We start from the raw sequence: 17,526 nt of genomic DNA, 5'->3' as shown, positions 1-17,526 counted from the left end.
TGATTAATATGACACAATTAGCGCCCAATCAGTCGCACAAAACAATAATTATTGTCATAAAACTGAACTCACTCTCACCTCCTGGACTTTCTTAAATGAAAATAAATACTTTGCCAAGTATGAAAGCCATCGGGAGTCCGGTCACGCGCAGGCGCCGCGTGCCTTGCCGCCCAAAGGATCTCGGTATAAAAACCAAGCCCATTGAAAAATTAAATCATTGTTGTTCCATTAACCGGCCGGGCCGAACGTCAATTAATTATATCTAATGTCAAAGTGAAAAATAAAAACATGAAGTGGCTCATCGTTCTCGCTTCCGCGGCTCTCGTGCACGGCTACACCCTAAAGGACAATGAGGTGGAGACCGCTCGATTGAACACCAGTGATGATTTGCTAGACAGTGTTATCAGTGATTGTTTCGGGTCTGACACGCCGATGTCATGCCTCAAAGTGAAAGTTCTCTCTTTCCTGGACACCAAGTTGGGAGTCAGCTCGGAGTCTGCGCGGGCTTTGGATGAGAAGAACATCGACAAGGTGATATTCGAACGCGTTGGAAGGATCCTGAACAACAACGAATTCAGGGTTCAACTGCCGGAATTCCTCTTCCAAAGTGCCGAGGTCTCTTACAGAGCTGATCGCGGCTTCGATGTGGATTTCCCTGAGACTGACAGTGAAAATGGCGAAGGTAAAATCTGGACTTACACACACATACCTCCAAAATACTCTCCTTCAGGACTAATAACGCTATATTCCTTTCAGCTCGTGGCATCTTGAAGAAGAAGCTGCTGCTGCCAGTCCTTCTTCTGCTCAAGCTGAAGATGAAGGCTCTGATGCCGATCCTCGTCGCCCTCATCGGCATCAAGGCCATCAAGGCCCTCATCCTTAGCAAGCTGGCTATCACCCTCGTCATCGGATTCTTGGTTTACAATCTGCTGATGAAGAAAGGAGGTAATACATATTACATAAAAACACCATTAAAATCCTGCAATGATAAAGTTCTGCGGGCAGCAAGGTTCTGGAGCGGAGGCCACGTACCGGAAAACGCAGCATGGGACGTCCACCCACAAGGTAGACAGACGACTTGATAGTAGTAGGAAAGCGCTGGATGCAGGCCGCTACCAACCGTGCGATGTGGAAGTCATTGGGGGAGGCCTATGTTCAGCAGTAGACGTCCTGTGGCTGAAATAATGATAATGATGATGATGAATGATAAAGTAGGTAATTAGGATAATAACAATGAATATTCAAATTCCAGGTATGCCCATGATGATGGCCCCCACGGAGGCTGCTCCGCCAGCGCCTCAATACGGCCCACCAGCGTCGCAGTATGGCCCGCCGCAATCCACCCCCGCCGCTCCTCAGGATTCCTACGGCGCGCCTTGGGAACCCTCCAGCTCGGGACCCTACGCTCGCGTTTGGGACCCCTCCCAGCTTGCCTACAGCTCTTACTTCCCTAGCGAAGGATCCTCCGCTGCATCCGACCAGTCTCCCTCATACTCCAGCGTAGCGTCCATCTCCAGCTCGTCATCATCATCATCATCACCCACCTACTAAACCAACGATACCTCATAACTCACAGGAACTTCCTCTGTAAATAGAACACGAACGAATGGCTAGCGTCTATGTCTAGTTAGTTATTTATTACGATATTTAATTTATTTATTGAACACGAATAAACTGATGTTGTTTTCATTGTGTTTTTCAATACCTTGTTAATTTAATGGGATTCACCAGAATCCAAAATATATCAAAATCCGGACACCACTTTATTAGAAGCCAGAAACTATTCCCTAAAAATATAACAAAAATTGATTTGATTGTTTTGAAGTATCTGACCTTACTCCCAGATCCTTAATACAAACGGATAAAATGTTATCAAATCAAAACCAAAAGACATGTGCTATCTATACCGAAAACCTATCCAGTTGACCTAAAATACAGAACCATATTAGATGGATCCTGAACTATATTCTTTTGCAGACCATAATATTGCTACCTATGTTTAGTTAAGCCTAGGCGCATACTACTGATTTTTGTCGGCCGATAGTTGGGCCCGAATCTAATTTGTATGAAGAATCTGCCGATCGAATGTGCGCACTTTCATACATGTCCATACTGAGCCCGACCCAACTATCGGCCGACAAAAAACAGTAGTCTGCGACTAGGCAAAATAGGCACAGAAGGGTCAATGAAGCTCGGTAGTCAGACCACCCTGTGACTACCAATCAGCGACACATTTTCACACTAATGAGTCCTTCCTGAGAAACGCTGTCTGTAAACGTGACTCGGTCATAATTTTCACTTTGCCTTTTAGGACCAATGCAATGTAAGGGCGTGTCCAACGTTGAATTACCAGGCCAGCATCAAGTCAGTCAGTCAATGTACCAGAGACATACTGACTCATAGACTCCCTGAGCTGGCCAGACAGTTTGGGACGTTAGTTATCATCTAAGCCACAGGCTGACATAGGGCTCCCCCAATGACTTCCACATCGCACGGTTGGTAGAGCGGCCTGCATCCAGCGCCTCCCTACTACCTTTATCACGTTGGTTANATGGTCCCATAAGGCACGTTGGGTTTGTCAGGCGCCTGGTTGGTCGCCGCTAAAGCTGGGTTCACTCGCATCGTACGCTGCTGTAGCGTGTCGTGGTAGCGGTAGAATCTCTGGAAATGTAAATAAACAAATGAAAATCACACCTTGATTGAGCAGGTATAACAAGAAATCAATAAGTAGTAAGATCATCAACAGCCCTTTATAGTCCACTGCTGGACTATGAGCCTCCTCCACTATAGTGGAGGGTTTTGCCATAATCTCCACGCTTGGCAGGCGGGTTGGAGATCGCAGTTTAAAAGATTGATGTTTTTCAGAGAGCGCTGCTGCCCATTCTCTGTTTGATGTGTAGTCCCTAAGTCGCCTCTTACGACACCCGCGGGAAGAGTAGGGGTTGGTGACAAATGTATTCTACTCTGTCATAATTCTATTTGACAAAGAAGTCTTGGGTCGCGTTTCACAGCTCACATTATGGAAAATATTTTCCCTATTGTGAATTCAATCACAGTACATAGTGTTTCTTACATTCTCATGGTTGAACCACTGAAATATTTGACGAATTTTATTAAAGGTAGCAGGGACGCTAGATGCAGGCCGCTACCAATCCATCAACATGGAAAGCATTGGGGGAGGCCTATGTTCAGCAGTGGACATCCTATGGCTGAAATGATGATGATTACAGACAGATAGGAAAGTCATTTTTGAGCGTGGACTTATTAAAATGTAGCAAGTCTTAGGTGCACACTAATTTATTGACAAACCAGCGTGTGTTTTAGAAAGCTTTAATATTCCCACCGATAAAATGTGGCAATGCAATAATTGAGCAATACCACAGCGTTGAGGTGGGAAAGATATCTTTAGACGCAAATGTAGACATCAATAAATTCTAGAGCAGTTGTAACTCCAAAGCGATAGATACCTTCTCAGTTTTTGGGCACTGTTGGAGCCAACATTCCAATAGACAGGTATTGGACAAGAGTTTGACATTAAAATATTGGGGCAAATCATCACCCAATGACCAACGTGAGCATTCTTAGTTCTTAGAAGCCGACGTTCCAATAGGAAGATCAGCATTAGACTAGAGTTTGACAAAAGATTCTACGAGTTCCCCCTAGTCTTCTNAACCAACGATACCTCATAACTCACAGGAACTTCCTCTGTAAATAGAACACGAACGAATGGCTAGCGTCTATGTCTAGTTAGTTATTTATTACGATATTTAATTTATTTATTGAACACGAATAAACTGATGTTGTTTTCATTGTGTTTTTCAATACCTTGTTAATTTAATGGGATTCACCAGAATCCAAAATATATCAAAATCCGGACACCACTTTATTAGAAGCCAGAAACTATTCCCTAAAAATATAACAAAAATTGATTTGATTGTTTTGAAGTATCTGACCTTACTCCCAGATCCTTAATACAAACGGATAAAATGTTATCAAATCAAAACCAAAAGACATGTGCTATCTATACCGAAAACCTATCCAGTTGACCTAAAATACAGAACCATATTAGATGGATCCTGAACTATATTCTTTTGCAGACCATAATATTGCTACCTATGTTTAGTTAAGCCTAGGCGCATACTACTGATTTTTGTCGGCCGATAGTTGGGCCCGAATCTAATTTGTATGAAGAATCTGCCGATCGAATGTGCGCACTTTCATACATGTCCATACTGAGCCCGACCCAACTATCGGCCGACAAAAAACAGTAGTCTGCGACTAGGCAAAATAGGCACAGAAGGGTCAATGAAGCTCGGTAGTCAGACCACCCTGTGACTACCAATCAGCGACACATTTTCACACTAATGAGTCCTTCCTGAGAAACGCTGTCTGTAAACGTGACTCGGTCATAATTTTCACTTTGCCTTTTAGGACCAATGCAATGTAAGGGCGTGTCCAACGTTGAATTACCAGGCCAGCATCAAGTCAGTCAGTCAATGTACCAGAGACATACTGACTCATAGACTCCCTGAGCTGGCCAGACAGTTTGGGACGTTAGTTATCATCTAAGCCACAGGCTGACATAGGGCTCCCCCAATGACTTCCACATCGCACGGTTGGTAGAGCGGCCTGCATCCAGCGCCTCCCTACTACCTTTATCACGTTGGTTATATACCACCAAAATAGTATAATAGGACATAGGACTTATAGGATAGCCAATACACCAACGTTTAAGTATAAAATTGATTCACAGTTTTGATTTAATGTTGCCTATAGTCGCTTAGACCTACTTGTTCTACAGTCACCTACAGAAAGAAAGAAAACTTAATTTTCCAAGGTGTTAATAGCACAGAATAATAGGCATAGAGCTTGACTGAGGGAACCCCTTGTAATGAAAGCTTCAAGTTAGAGTTATCACGGTACATTACGTCTGAAACTGAAGTCTACACTATTCTTCAGTCACCTGCTAAGTTTCACAATAGAATTGAGAGAATAAAACAAATGAATCACCTTTAATAAATATTTTATTTTATTTATTTCAATACTTGATTACATACCGGTTTATAGGTAGATAGTGTTAGAGAAGTGGTAAAAATATTATTTCGAAACATGTTATTAATGTGAAAAAGTGGAAAAATATGGTTCTAGAAGGGTGTCATAAGGTTTTGCTATTATTGTCACGAGTGTATCGGCTCCTAATTGTTTAACTCAAAATACAGACGGGTGTAATGTGTAATGTACCTAAGATTACGTGTAATGTAACACGAATTCTACGTGTGGTCGACACTACGAGCATTACATGTAAAGTGCTGCCCATACTATTTCCATTACATTACATTACACGATACGTTCGAATACCCATCTGGATTTACCCTTAAAGACGAAGTTCGATATAAAGACGAAAACAGATCAAGATAACACTGTATGTACTGCATCTTCTGAAGTTTTAAAATAGTTATTAAAAATTACCTAGTTTTCAACAATAGGCTTATACTTAGGTACTGGTTTGTTCATTAGTGCCCAAACTGTAAAAGTAGGTACTTTGTAGCTGATACGTAGGTAGGTACCTACGTACTAAGAGGAGTTAAACAATTAGGATCGAAGCCGATTTGGATTTATAAAATTCATTTCATTAACTTTTATAACTACGAAGATAGGTAGGTAATAAACGTTTATAGACTTTCAGAATAGTGAAGTTAAATGGGAAAATTGATTTAATCTTTCTTTAGATTACGTACTTAAGTATATAGGGCAGGGATGGCGAACCAATGGCACGCGTGCCATTGATGGCACGCGCCACAATATTTAGGGCACGCCCACCTATCACAAAATCCCAACTAATATCCCAACTAATATTATAAATGCGAAAGTAACTCTGTCTGTCTGTCTGTCTGTTACGCTTTCCCGCTTAAACCTCGCAACCGATTTTGATGAAATTTGGCATAGAGATAGTTTGAGTCCCGGGAAAGAACATAGGATAGTTATTATCCCGGTTTTTGAAACAGGGACGCGCGCGATAAAGTTTTTCTGTGACAGACAAAATTCCACGCGGGCGAAGCCGCGGGCGGAAAGCTAGTTCACTATAAAATAATGTGTTTTATATAAGGGCTATCGTATTTGCCCTCATCAGTTAGTGCCACTGTTGAGTAAGGTCCTGTCACTCGCCAGTGGCACCACTTGTACTATACCCCTCATTGATAGCATTAGGTGATATTTGATGGCACGTCTAAGACTATATCAAAGATTTTTTTCGGAAAAAGGGCACGTTGATACATAAAGGTTCGCCATCCCTGATAGGTATAGGGTGTGAAAATGCGTCACAGAGCCTGGAGCTTTGCATTTACATCTAATCGAGAGAGATTTTACCACGAAATATTTACTTATACATAATAGGTATACGGTATGTAACACATGATCCTATTTACATTAAGATGATAGAGGAGGTATCTAAATTGGAAAGGTTAAAGCTATATTTCACAGCCTTCGACTAAGGAGTGCGTAAATGTAGTGGTGTGGATTCTCAGACATGCTCACATGCTGAATGGTGAACGAGAAATGTCTCAAAAATTCTAGGGCCCATTTGGTAAACATAGTGGTCTTAAAACTAGTATAAGTAGATCGCCAAAATTTGCTGTATAATTAGTCAGCGTACCTACAAATATTTAAATAATTTCTACAAGAATAAATTACAAATATTATGTCATTTACTACATGAAAATAATTAAATATGTCAGAACATTAAGTGTTGGGCAATTCAAGGGCCAAGCAAGGTATCTTTTTTTTGTGATGGACTGTCGCTGAAACGCGCAGGTCGCCACGCAGTGATTCATGGTGCTGTATCACTGCTCATACTAGTGAATTTGTTAGGCGGCAACTTTTGGAAAAGCTGACTTTATCATAGATCGCATAAACCAGGAAAATCTACTCTTTCCTCCAAGAAAATCCACAAGTAGTTGCACAATAAATTAAGACGTATGGTATGGTAATAAAAAAACAATTTGTTTCACAACCATGCATCTTAGTTTATTTAAATGTTGATTTTAACATGCTCTTCACGTCCTATATGTTGGTCCCTTTAACATTGCTTGAAGAAGTAACTTCTGGTGAAGTGACACAGATTTTTTGGGATATTCTAAATGAAAGTATCTCAGAATCCACCCCACTCATAGTTGACCTATAATAATGAAGAAGTGATTAGCAAGACATGAAAAAGATTACAATATGATAAAGATAAAGACTTCTAAGTTAATTTCAGGATTCAATAAATAATAAATACTAACTTATTTACTTGATTCCTGAGTGTCGATTTTCATTATGAACTCCCATTTGCATAAATTCTAACAAATCAGTTGGAAGGTAGGCATACAATTTATATTTTTAATCGCCACAGTATCTTTAAATTATTTATTTATTGAACCATGAAATTAAACTATTATATGAAGAGTACAAGCACATACTGGTGTGAAATGCGAGTAAAAAGATATGTTTTAAGGACTGAGGAGGTATTTTTGAAGCACAACAATTTTTGTGCTAATTCACTGCGAGCGAGGAGCGACAGTACGTCTCCTGAATAAATAGATTTTAAGTTATTGTTTTTTTAATCGCTACTTTTATCAAAATATGGAAATCCTAATTTATTTTCAAATTCCTACTTCTTTATTGTCATCGGATAGGTTAACTAATGATTAAAATTTATTGAGGTTGATTGTTCCTTGCCTATAGACAATGTCTTTTGATTCGAATCGTGATCGATTCGCTACGACAAGTATCCGTTACGAAGATACAAAATGTAGCTATAAATTAATGAGACTTATTCAAAAATTAAAATGATTTTTAGACTACTAGTGTAGTGGCACCATTACGTTAAACTGAACGAGTTGAAAGTATTTAAATTAAATCTTAGTAAGTAATGATTTTCCATTTTTTTAATTATTTTGGCGGACACAGCTACTAATTTAAAAAAACTGCAAGTAGGTAAATAGTATAGTACTTACCTACCTATAAGGTAAGTGTGAAGAAGGAAAAGGTATTTCTACCTTTAATGATTTTATTAGTTAGTCTTACATTTTACCATACATATTATTATGTATACGTTTTTATATCTACTAGCCTACCTTTTAATATTTTATACTTATTACTATTTCTTAATACATTTTGCAAGTGGTGTATATGAAATGGACTTTTCTACTGTACTTGCACAGGCCATGCAAAAATAAGCTTTATTTCGACGACATACAAACCAATGGAAGATGGATAAGGCACCAGGGTACGTTTCACTACTCGGTTTCTCCAGATCGCCTTTAAAACTGATCAAATCTTGAAAACATTATTAATGTGCCCACTAGTTGGCGCCACTAGCGAGTAAACTGTAAAATCCTGAATCCAACTTCCTTGAGTGAGGCTAAGACAGTGGCGCCAACTGCTAAGCTCTGAAGTTTTCAATCACCAAGTTCATTAATCCCCGTTATACAGGGTGTCCCAAAAACAATGGATAACCCTGTAACCATCGATAGGCCTCGCCATGGTCTCCCTAACGTCCAATTTTGACCCCAGTAAAAATATCACCGTTTTCAAGATTTTTATGCTTTTGTGCATTTTTTGAAAATTGTCACCTGCGATTAGTTTTTCTCATGTCAATTCTACAAATGAGCATACTTTTCAATCTAGTTTTTTTCCTTATCACAAGGGATAGTTGGGCTATCAAAAGAAAAGATTAAAGTTCAACAAACTAGTTTAAAAGTATGAAAATTTTAAGAAATTGCAGAGAAGAAGGAAACATTAATTCATTGTCTTGCACTTTTGATCAGCCATCGTGTAAAAAAAATGTGGGAAGACCATCGTGCCCATTACCTTAAAAACTTCCTTGGTTAATTGAGATTCTGAAAAGGTATCACATGCTTAATGTATTCTGTATTATTTTTATCTTATGGCTACTTGAATAGCAACTAGTATGAAAACTGAAAAAATGAGTTTTTCTCGTAATAATTAAACTAGGACTGCATAGTGGCATTAAATACAAATGGATAATTTTTAGCGTAGGAATTTTAATAAAGCAACATTTTATCATCATCATCATCATCATTTCAGCCATAGGACGTCCACTGCTGAACATAGGCCTGTACCCTAATGATTTTCATAATGACCGCTTGGTAGCGTCCTGCATCCAGCATCTTCCTGCTTACCTTTATGAGGTCGTCGGTCCACTTTGTAGGTGGACGTCCTACGATGCGCTTTCCGGTACGTAGCCTCCACTTGAACCCTGTTGCCCCATTGGCCGTCCGTTCTGCGTTTTAGTGATTACTTAATTTTTGTTTTACACCTTATATGTGCCTATAGACAGATACCCGTGATGATACACGGCTCGGAAACGTGGATTTTTTGCACAGCGTGCTATGGAAGGGGCTATGCTCGGGTTTCTTTACGAAACCGTATCAGAAATTAGGAGACCTGTAAACGAACTAAAGTCGCTGACATAGACCGACGGAACAGCAAGCTGAAGTGGCAAAGGGCAAGGCACAGTAGTTTGCAGAACTGAGGCAGCATGGTTCAAGTGGAGGCTACGTACCGGAAAGCGCATCGTAGGACGTCCACCTACAAAGTGGACCGACGACCTCATAAAGATAAGCAGGAAGGTGCTGTATGCAGGCCGCTACCAAGCGGTCATTATGAAAATCATTAGGGTACAGGCCTATGTTCAGCAGTGGACGTCCTATGGCTGAAATGATGATGATGATGATGATAAAATGTTGCTTTATTAAAATTCCTACGCTAAAAATTATCCATTTGTATTTAATGCCACTAGGCAGTCCTAGTTTAACTATTACGAGAAAAACTCATTTTTGCAGTTTTCATACTAGTTGCTATTCAAGTAGCCATAAGATAAAAATAATACAGAATACATAGGCTTGTGATACCTTTTTAGACTTTCAATTAACCAAGGAAGTTTTTAAGGTAATGGGCACGATGGTCTTCCTACATTTTTTTTACACGATGGCTGATCAAAAGTGCAAGACAATGAATTAATTTTTCCTTCTCTTCTGCAATTTCTTAAAATTTTCATACTTTCAAACTAGTTTGTTGAACTTTGATCTTTTCTTTTGATAGCCCAACTATCTCTTGTGATAAGGAAAAAAACTAGATTGAAAAGTATCCTCATTTGTAGAAATGGCATGAGAAAAAGTAATCGCAGGTGGCAATTTTCTAAAAATGCACAAAAGCTTAAAAATCTTGAAAACGGTGATATTTTTACTGGAATCAAAAATGGACGTTAGGGAGATCATGGCGAGGCCTATCGATGGTTACAGGGTTATCCATTGTTTTTAGGACACCCTGTATAAGGATTTTATTTTGATTTTATAAGTTCCAATTGGCGTTAACGGGGAATAGTGAACAAAAAGTTCACTAATCCCCGTTGACGGGGATTGTCAACGGGGAATAGTGGAATAAGCCCATGGGCGCCTCTATTAGCGACAACGCACATTGGGCGACAAAACGCATGCGCGCGTCATTTCATATGACATAGCCACGAGCCCACGACATAGCGACTCCGCGACATGTCGCAACGACAAGCTCCAAAATAATCCAAAATCTGTGGTCCTATCACTCGCCAGTTGCGCCAGCTGAATGAGCGTAATTATTATCAATTTGATAGACGAACTCAGGAGACCGAGTGACCATATCTGAGACGTTTCGACAAGCCTGTACTTCTAATGCAAATGATATGTACGAGATAAATCAAAATATGTAATATGTATCCATTATGCATATGTGTAAAATATTCTTTTTCAGGTCAGTTTCATCGTTCACTCGTTTAATTTTTAAGTTCTCCTTTTTAAGGCTTTTCCACTATTATAACTTTTTGTTCACTATTCCCCGTTATATTAGGATTTATTTTTAATATTATAAGCTCCAATTGGCGTTAACGGGGAATAGTGAACAAAAAGTTCCCGTTGACGGGGATTGTCAATGGGGAATAGTGGAATAAGCCTTTTTTAAGAAACGGTTTATAATATCAGGGACTTTATCAGGAACCGAACCGGTGAAACTGACCCTACTAAATGTTCAGGCATCTATACTACTAGGGAGAAAATAAAATAAAAGAATGGAAAGTAATAAAAAAAATGTTTACTATCAAATAAATAGACTAACAACCTTATTAGGAATAACATAAGACGCCGATTGCTTTGTTCGGAATATGTCGTTGATAGCAATATTTATTTGGTTTCGGGATTTGAACACACGAGCGCTTCAGAATATCATTTGCTATGATTTTATACTAAAGGCCCCATATAATATTGATATGATTGAAACACAAAATACCAAGGAACTTTGTGTAAACCACCTCTTGTAGAAGAGGTTTCGAGTATCTACTCCAAAACGACCGCAAACTATAAGGCCTATCGTTTTTATACTTGCCAGTTGTCACCACTGGTGATTGACATGACTCTACAGTGGCGCCATCCTGGTGTAAGCAAATGCGAGTCTCCTCCTACCGCTTCTTAAAACGACAGCCCTCATTGAATGCAGGAATTAACGATTAGAAAACAATCATTAACAAAATGCGACTGTGTTGAACAACCGTAGTTTAACATAACAAATGGATTTCAACTTGGTTTAATTTGTATTAAAAATATTCTGTGCTTCGTCAGATCAATATTTGACAAACAAACAGGGACACTCAACACCCGTTAGCTCGACTAAACATCACTTAACGTAAACAAACTAACCTAAAACAATGTTAGTAGTTTCAGTCTGTCAAACCTACATTTAGTTTGTTAGGGAAAATGTTAATTTGTGAATTTACAAGACGGAAGAACTCATTTTTTAATAATATAATTTATAATAACATTCATTATAATAAAATTTAGGAAACAATTTGGAAATAAACTGGCAAAAAAACTTGATAATGGTATTGTAGAAGAGATTATGTCAATATTAATAATAATAGTCATTTATATAATAAAAAAAAATCGGTTAACCTAAGACAAGATTATTGCTAGAAGATAATTAAATAAAGATTAAACCTACATAAGATGTGCGTTAAATTGAAAACATGTATTTTCTTAATATAAACAATTTTTTTTTGGACATTTCAATTTTTAGGTGAATGTGAAAGTAAAAAGGTGGTTATTAGTGCTAAATTATTCTGTCATACAAATAATTAAATATACAAACTGTATAATAGTAGTGTTCACTGCAAAATATCGACCTAAAACTTAACGGACTTTATACTTCAACCATTTTGTACTAGCCAATATATAAATATATTTTATACACTTAAAAACTTTAACAGTATGTATATCTTTACATAGCATATACCTATCTAGACATTATTTATTTCATAACATTCGTTTTATTATAGAAATAAGCAATGTTGATACTTATAGGTAAGATAATATACCAATATACTATATTTATTGTGCAACACAATATATAATAAGCTAAGGTATATATTATTTGTATAATATAATATCAGGATTCTTTCGAGACTCAATTCCTTTGAAATATTATTTAAATGTGTACTAGTTTGAAACATTTTACTATTGTCTTTCTGATTTATAGTCAATATCAATTCATTATTTATAAAATACATATACTATTACTTTTATAACTTGGAGATATACATAATAGCTCAGGCAAAAACATTTATATATCTGGATAAAATAAATTAACAAGCTAAAAAGCACTCATGTAGCACTTATTTGTTTTTCTTAGCACACATACTTCTCTTTTACACTATTATTACTGATTAAATTTGATAACAATGGTTATAAGTTTCATCATCATATTTGATGACATGTTATTCTCTCTTTATCAAAGTAACTTGCACCAAACTGAAGTAGCATATTGGAACACCATAGCATCTGATGTTGAATGTTGACCTTGAACACTATTCTTGATACAGTCAATGGTACATACTACCTCTTGCTATGATTCACAAATAGTTTGTCAGACATCTTGAAAACGCAGTAAGTTTTAACAATGTCAAAGTTTAACCACATTCACTTTTAAGACTCGTCAGAATCACTAATACATAATTATTTATATAAATATAGATTCATAATAAGTTTCTTAATCTCAGCTTTTTCTAGTTTGAATCTTGAAGGCAACAAAAGTACTTACTTTCGATTTCTTCTCACTTTACAATATAAATATTTTGATTTTTAAATATCAGATCAGATTTAGTGCCTTTTTCCTTTAATGCGGATTTCAGCACGTGCATTTTGCGTCTGGCTGCCCGCAGTTGATTATTTCATACGTGTTTTTACTATAACAAAGGTTAGGCAATCAGCAGAGTGATTATATACGCACGCCACAGATTAGAGACCAGCGGGGTTACTCCAAAAAACGTTATCCAAAGTTTCGAATATTGCCATCTCTCTCACGCGAAGCGAGATGCCATCAAGAGCGACGGTGACAGATAGACCCGAAACTACGTGAACAACGTTTCGGAGTTGCCCCCCAGATCCGCACGCGTGCCGAAATTCGCATCAAAGAAAAAAGGCACTTGCTGTAGCGGATAATCACCGATAATGTTACATCTGATAACTATAATCATCATAATATAGTACATCAACATCTTAGTATATCAAATCACTTGTCACTGATCTCACAACTCTAGCCTCTTTGTCACCATTTTCTGTGCTCGTACTGTGCTGTCAATTTCACTGCACAGCGAATAGAGCTTACTAGCAGTCACCAATTTCTCCGTTAGCACTGCTAACTTAGCAGTGAAACACACAGCTAAGCACAAACATTCAACAATCCAATCCACAATTCACTATTTTCTTCACTGCCTTAGTGAGTCGTGAAACACACAGTGAATCACAAGCATCTCACTCTCAATCCAAGCCTCCTCACTATTTTCTTCACCGATCCCAGTTTGTCACAGACATGTCACTTTAACCACTTTAAACATCATTTTCATTCAAAGAACACTTTATTCACTGTTTCATCACTGTCACTGATCACTGACAGTTCGTCAGAGGCCTGTCAACAGGCGTAGCGCGGCGGCGGCGCGCGCGGCCACCCGCTAAAGACCCGCGTAGTTAGCCGTCACTATGAGCGGGCAGACACGTGTGAACACCAGGCCTGCTAAGATGCCTGTGACGAGAGACGCCGCGCCGATCATGCCGGCTGTTGATGCGTTCTCGGGCGCTACCGTCCTGGAAAAAATAATAACAATTGATAAAAGTTGAATACTTCATTTTCAGGATTAAGGGCCCTCGCCCACGGCGACTTTTTGTAGCGATGCAGTCGCGCGCGTTGGCATCACTTCTGTAGTGCGTTGCAAATGCAACTGACGCGCGTTAGTTAGATAATTCCTGGCAATTAGTGGTGACTGAGTTTGTTCCGGCGTTTCTTCTCAGCACTTGCCATATGTTTGTCTCGAAGCGCTGGTAGGGCCCAAAAGATAAGGAGACATGTAAAGTGCCCCATAATGGGCTACCTTTTTTTTTTTTATTATTTACTATATTTTGATGTTCATAAGTGCCACTTGTGGTCTAAACTGAATAAATATTTTTGATTTTGATGTTTGATTTTAGTAGCAATGCTGTCGCCGTGGACGAGGACTCTGAAGGCTATTATGTCTTAACCCAGTTGGATACTCGTATGAGAAATCATTGATTGAGACTTAATTATTGCACTGCTTCTTCTCAGCACTGGGCCCATTTATTGTCCCGAAGCAGTTGTAGGGTTAAATGTAAGTGCTTTTTAAAAGCCTAGTTGCAAAAATTAAAAAAAAATGTCATTTTTAATACTTTTGCACTTATAATGGCAACATTCTTCCGCTTATTCCTAATAATTTCTATTTAGGTAGAAAAGTTATTTAGGTGTAGCAAGTCTTAGGTGCACACTAATTTATTGATAAACCAGCGTGTGTTTTAGAAAGCTATAATATACCCACTGATAAAATGTGGTAATGCTAAAATTAAGCAAGACCACAGCGTTGTAGTGGGACAAACAATAAAGTTATTATACCTAGCGGAATAGAGCAACAAAGGACTGAGCGAGCGAGATGTCAATAGCAGCAACACTGTGTGATAAAAAGAGATGTGTTTACGTGAGTGAAACGGTGATGTTTATGAGAAATAGTGCTTCAGAAACGTGCTGTTCAGTGATTTATTATTAGTACAAAATAGTAATAATAAAGTAATTAATCCTGACCAAATCCAAAGTATGATCCAAAATAGGTTTTGTTTGACAGCTTGTGATTGTTGCTGTATTCCGAGGCTCTAATTAACTTTATACGATAAACATAAGAATTATGGAAGTATGTAACAAATAAAAATAGTAATAGGTGTGTGAGGGCTTAGACAAAGTTAAAAACGGAACAGTTGTTGCAAAATTCCTTTGCTCCATAGTTATTTCGATTTGTGTAGCGATTTAGAAATTAAAACTTGTTTTGCACAATTACTATAGTCCAGTTAACCCCTCGTGATAAGCTAGTGTTTTATTTAGTAAATGGATCGGTCCGTGACCCTCACTCGGCATGGGGCATACTGAAAACCAGCGCCGTGGCCTTCGTCACTGTGGGCCACGGCATATGCTGAGTGGGGTCCCGTTGCAGTGGGCATCTTGTTGGTGAATGGGTGGCACTGCTCAGTTTGCTCTTGTTTTTATTTTTTCTTCTTTTATTATTATGTGCCACTGTCATGTCTATGTAATTGGCTGTATTTGTGTGATGTCCGTTGTAATAAATGTATCTTTCTTTCTTCTTTCTAAATGTATGATAGTACTCACCCGCTGACATACATCATGCCCAAAGAACTGCAGTGGCCGGAGCTCCATCCGAGCAAAGCCGCGAACGCCCAGTACAGCTTATCGTCGTTGATCCAGATGGGCAGCGTTCGCGTGGCAGACTTGTAGTTGCACATCAGGAAGAACGGAATGAACAGGATGCGCAGTGTCGTCATCAGGGACAGCCAACGCTTTGACGGCTGGAAGTGGTAGATGGTTATTAGTAAAGTATGTCTTCTTGAACCATATTGGGTTGTCTACACTAATATTATAAAGAAATCAAATCAAATCAAATCACTTCATTTGTAAAAATGTGGGTAAAAATGATGACAATTAATATGGAAAAAAAGCACAAACACATTTACCATTACTGGCATACAAATATTTTATGGTATCGAATTAATATTAAAATGTCAAATAACTTTGTTTGTTTGGTTGTAATGAATAGGCTCAAAAACTACTGGACCGTTTTTAAAAATTATTTCACCATTCGAAAGGGACATTATCCACGAGTAACATAGGCTAAATTTTATTTTGGAAAAAATACAATTGACAAAGAAAGTGACTGAATCAACAATCTATCTATCTATCTAAGATCTAAGGGCATTTTTACTTTGCGTCTTACAATCGCGATGAACGTATCTTTACGTACGCGCGTTACAATAAGCATCGATATCTGAAAACTTATTGAAAAATGATCTCTCTGCAGAAATAATGGTTTTTGCGTCTTTTGTATTTTACAGATCGCAGTTTTATTGCTACTTTTGATTGGTCGCAATCGCAGAACAAATTCTAAGGCTGGGTTGCACCATCTTATTTTAACAATGAAAAACGTCAATAATCTACCAAACTCCATACAAAAAACACCGGTTATCGTTATAGTTACAGTCAAAGTTAGGGTTAGGTGGTGCAATTCAGCCTAAGACTGAGATTGTATCGAGATTGAACAGAAGTTTTGTAAAACAGATCTTGAGATTTTGGCATCAATGAATCAAATGAAATAAAATAAAAAAATAAATAAACAGGGCAATCTAAATAAAACCGTTTAATAAAAAGGTAGACAGAAAACACTTACGAATTGCCATAAATTGGCCGTGATATTTCCAATCATGGCCATCGCGTTGAAAGTCAAGAAGCAGGTGATCCCCACAAACATATTGCCTAGGAACCCTTTCTGAATTGGCTCGATATCTGCAAAGAATAAAAAAGTTACAACAATGCCCGTTTTCACCATCAATCCCTAATTTTTAAGTATGCCTCATGGTAAGTATGGTAACACTTAACAGGAATTTGTTTTCATAAAGGTCACTAAAAAATTAGCCAATTATCCACGCTAAATTTTGTCAGTGTGTGCGTGCGCGCCGCATACGTATTGGCGCGCTCACATACAAACCGCGCTCGGGCGTTTCTATGAAGATGACCTACTCATTTGTATTTACTCTGTAATAACCCACTATTGATAGTAGCGTCCTCCTGAAAATGTCATAGCTAGGACGATTCAGTGGAGATGTCCTACACAGAACCGTTCCACCCGTGACATTGACAGGGGGCGCCAATACCGGATCGCTAGTACCGATTTTTCCCACATTGGAAAACATTGTAATGTCATTTGCAGGAGGGCGATGTCATCAATACTATAGTTCCAAAATACTGAACTGTCCTATCCATGACATTGACAGTAGCGCGCCACCGTCAATACCGGATCGCTGGTTCCGATTTTTGCCATGTTGGAAACCATATAGTTGAACGATGGTAGCGCCCCCCTGTCATTGAGTTTGGTGGGAC

General features: G+C 38.4%; 2 protein-coding genes across 5 annotated transcripts in view; one reads left to right on the top strand and one right to left on the bottom strand.

Moving 5' to 3' along the window:
- The first annotated feature begins 243 nt into the window (after window positions 1–243).
- Osi20 (DUF1676 domain-containing protein Osi20) lies at window positions 244–1,623 on the top strand. Its single transcript, XM_028316126.1, has 3 exons — window positions 244–682; window positions 757–945; window positions 1,253–1,623. The coding sequence occupies exons 1-3, from the start codon at window positions 289–291 to the stop codon at window positions 1,549–1,551; spliced, it is 882 nt and encodes a 293-aa protein (XP_028171927.1). The 5' UTR covers window positions 244–288; the 3' UTR covers window positions 1,552–1,623.
- Window positions 1,624–11,105: 9,482 nt separating this feature from the next.
- Window positions 11,106–17,526, bottom strand: part of Ent2 (Equilibrative nucleoside transporter 2) — a 58,726-nt gene continuing 52,305 nt past the window's right edge. For all 4 annotated transcript variants that reach the window (XM_028316145.1, XM_028316151.1, XM_028316158.1 and 1 more), the window contains 3 exons: window positions 16,817–16,932; window positions 15,745–15,941; window positions 11,106–14,165 (listed from right to left, as the gene is read on the bottom strand). In XM_028316145.1, the coding sequence (XP_028171946.1) occupies window positions 14,033–14,165; window positions 15,745–15,941; window positions 16,817–16,932 (446 nt within the window). In that variant the 3' untranslated portion in view covers window positions 11,106–14,032. The remainder of the gene's footprint in view (window positions 14,166–15,744; window positions 15,942–16,816; window positions 16,933–17,526) is intronic.

This window comes from Ostrinia furnacalis, unplaced genomic scaffold (assembly GCF_004193835.3).
Source record: "Ostrinia furnacalis isolate ACB-3 unplaced genomic scaffold, ASM419383v2 OfSCF0353, whole genome shotgun sequence".
In the NCBI taxonomy this organism is placed as follows: domain Eukaryota; kingdom Metazoa; phylum Arthropoda; class Insecta; order Lepidoptera; family Crambidae; genus Ostrinia; species Ostrinia furnacalis.
The sequence above is the reverse complement of the archived record's forward strand: the minus strand, read 5'-3'. Positions and strand labels throughout refer to the sequence as shown.

What these genes read in the sequence shown, in the direction of transcription:
- Osi20 (XM_028316126.1), top strand. Translation starts at nt 289, where the DNA reads ATGAAGTGGCTCATCGTTCTCGCTTCCGCGGCTCTCGTGCACGGCTAC. An exon ending in TGACAGTGAAAATGGCGAAG is followed by an intron (nt 683 to 756) that starts GTAAAATCTGGA and finishes TATTCCTTTCAG; the next exon opens with CTCGTGGCATCTTGAAGAAG. An exon ending in TCTGCTGATGAAGAAAGGAG is followed by an intron (nt 946 to 1,252) that starts GTAATACATATT and finishes TTCAAATTCCAG; the next exon opens with GTATGCCCATGATGATGGCC.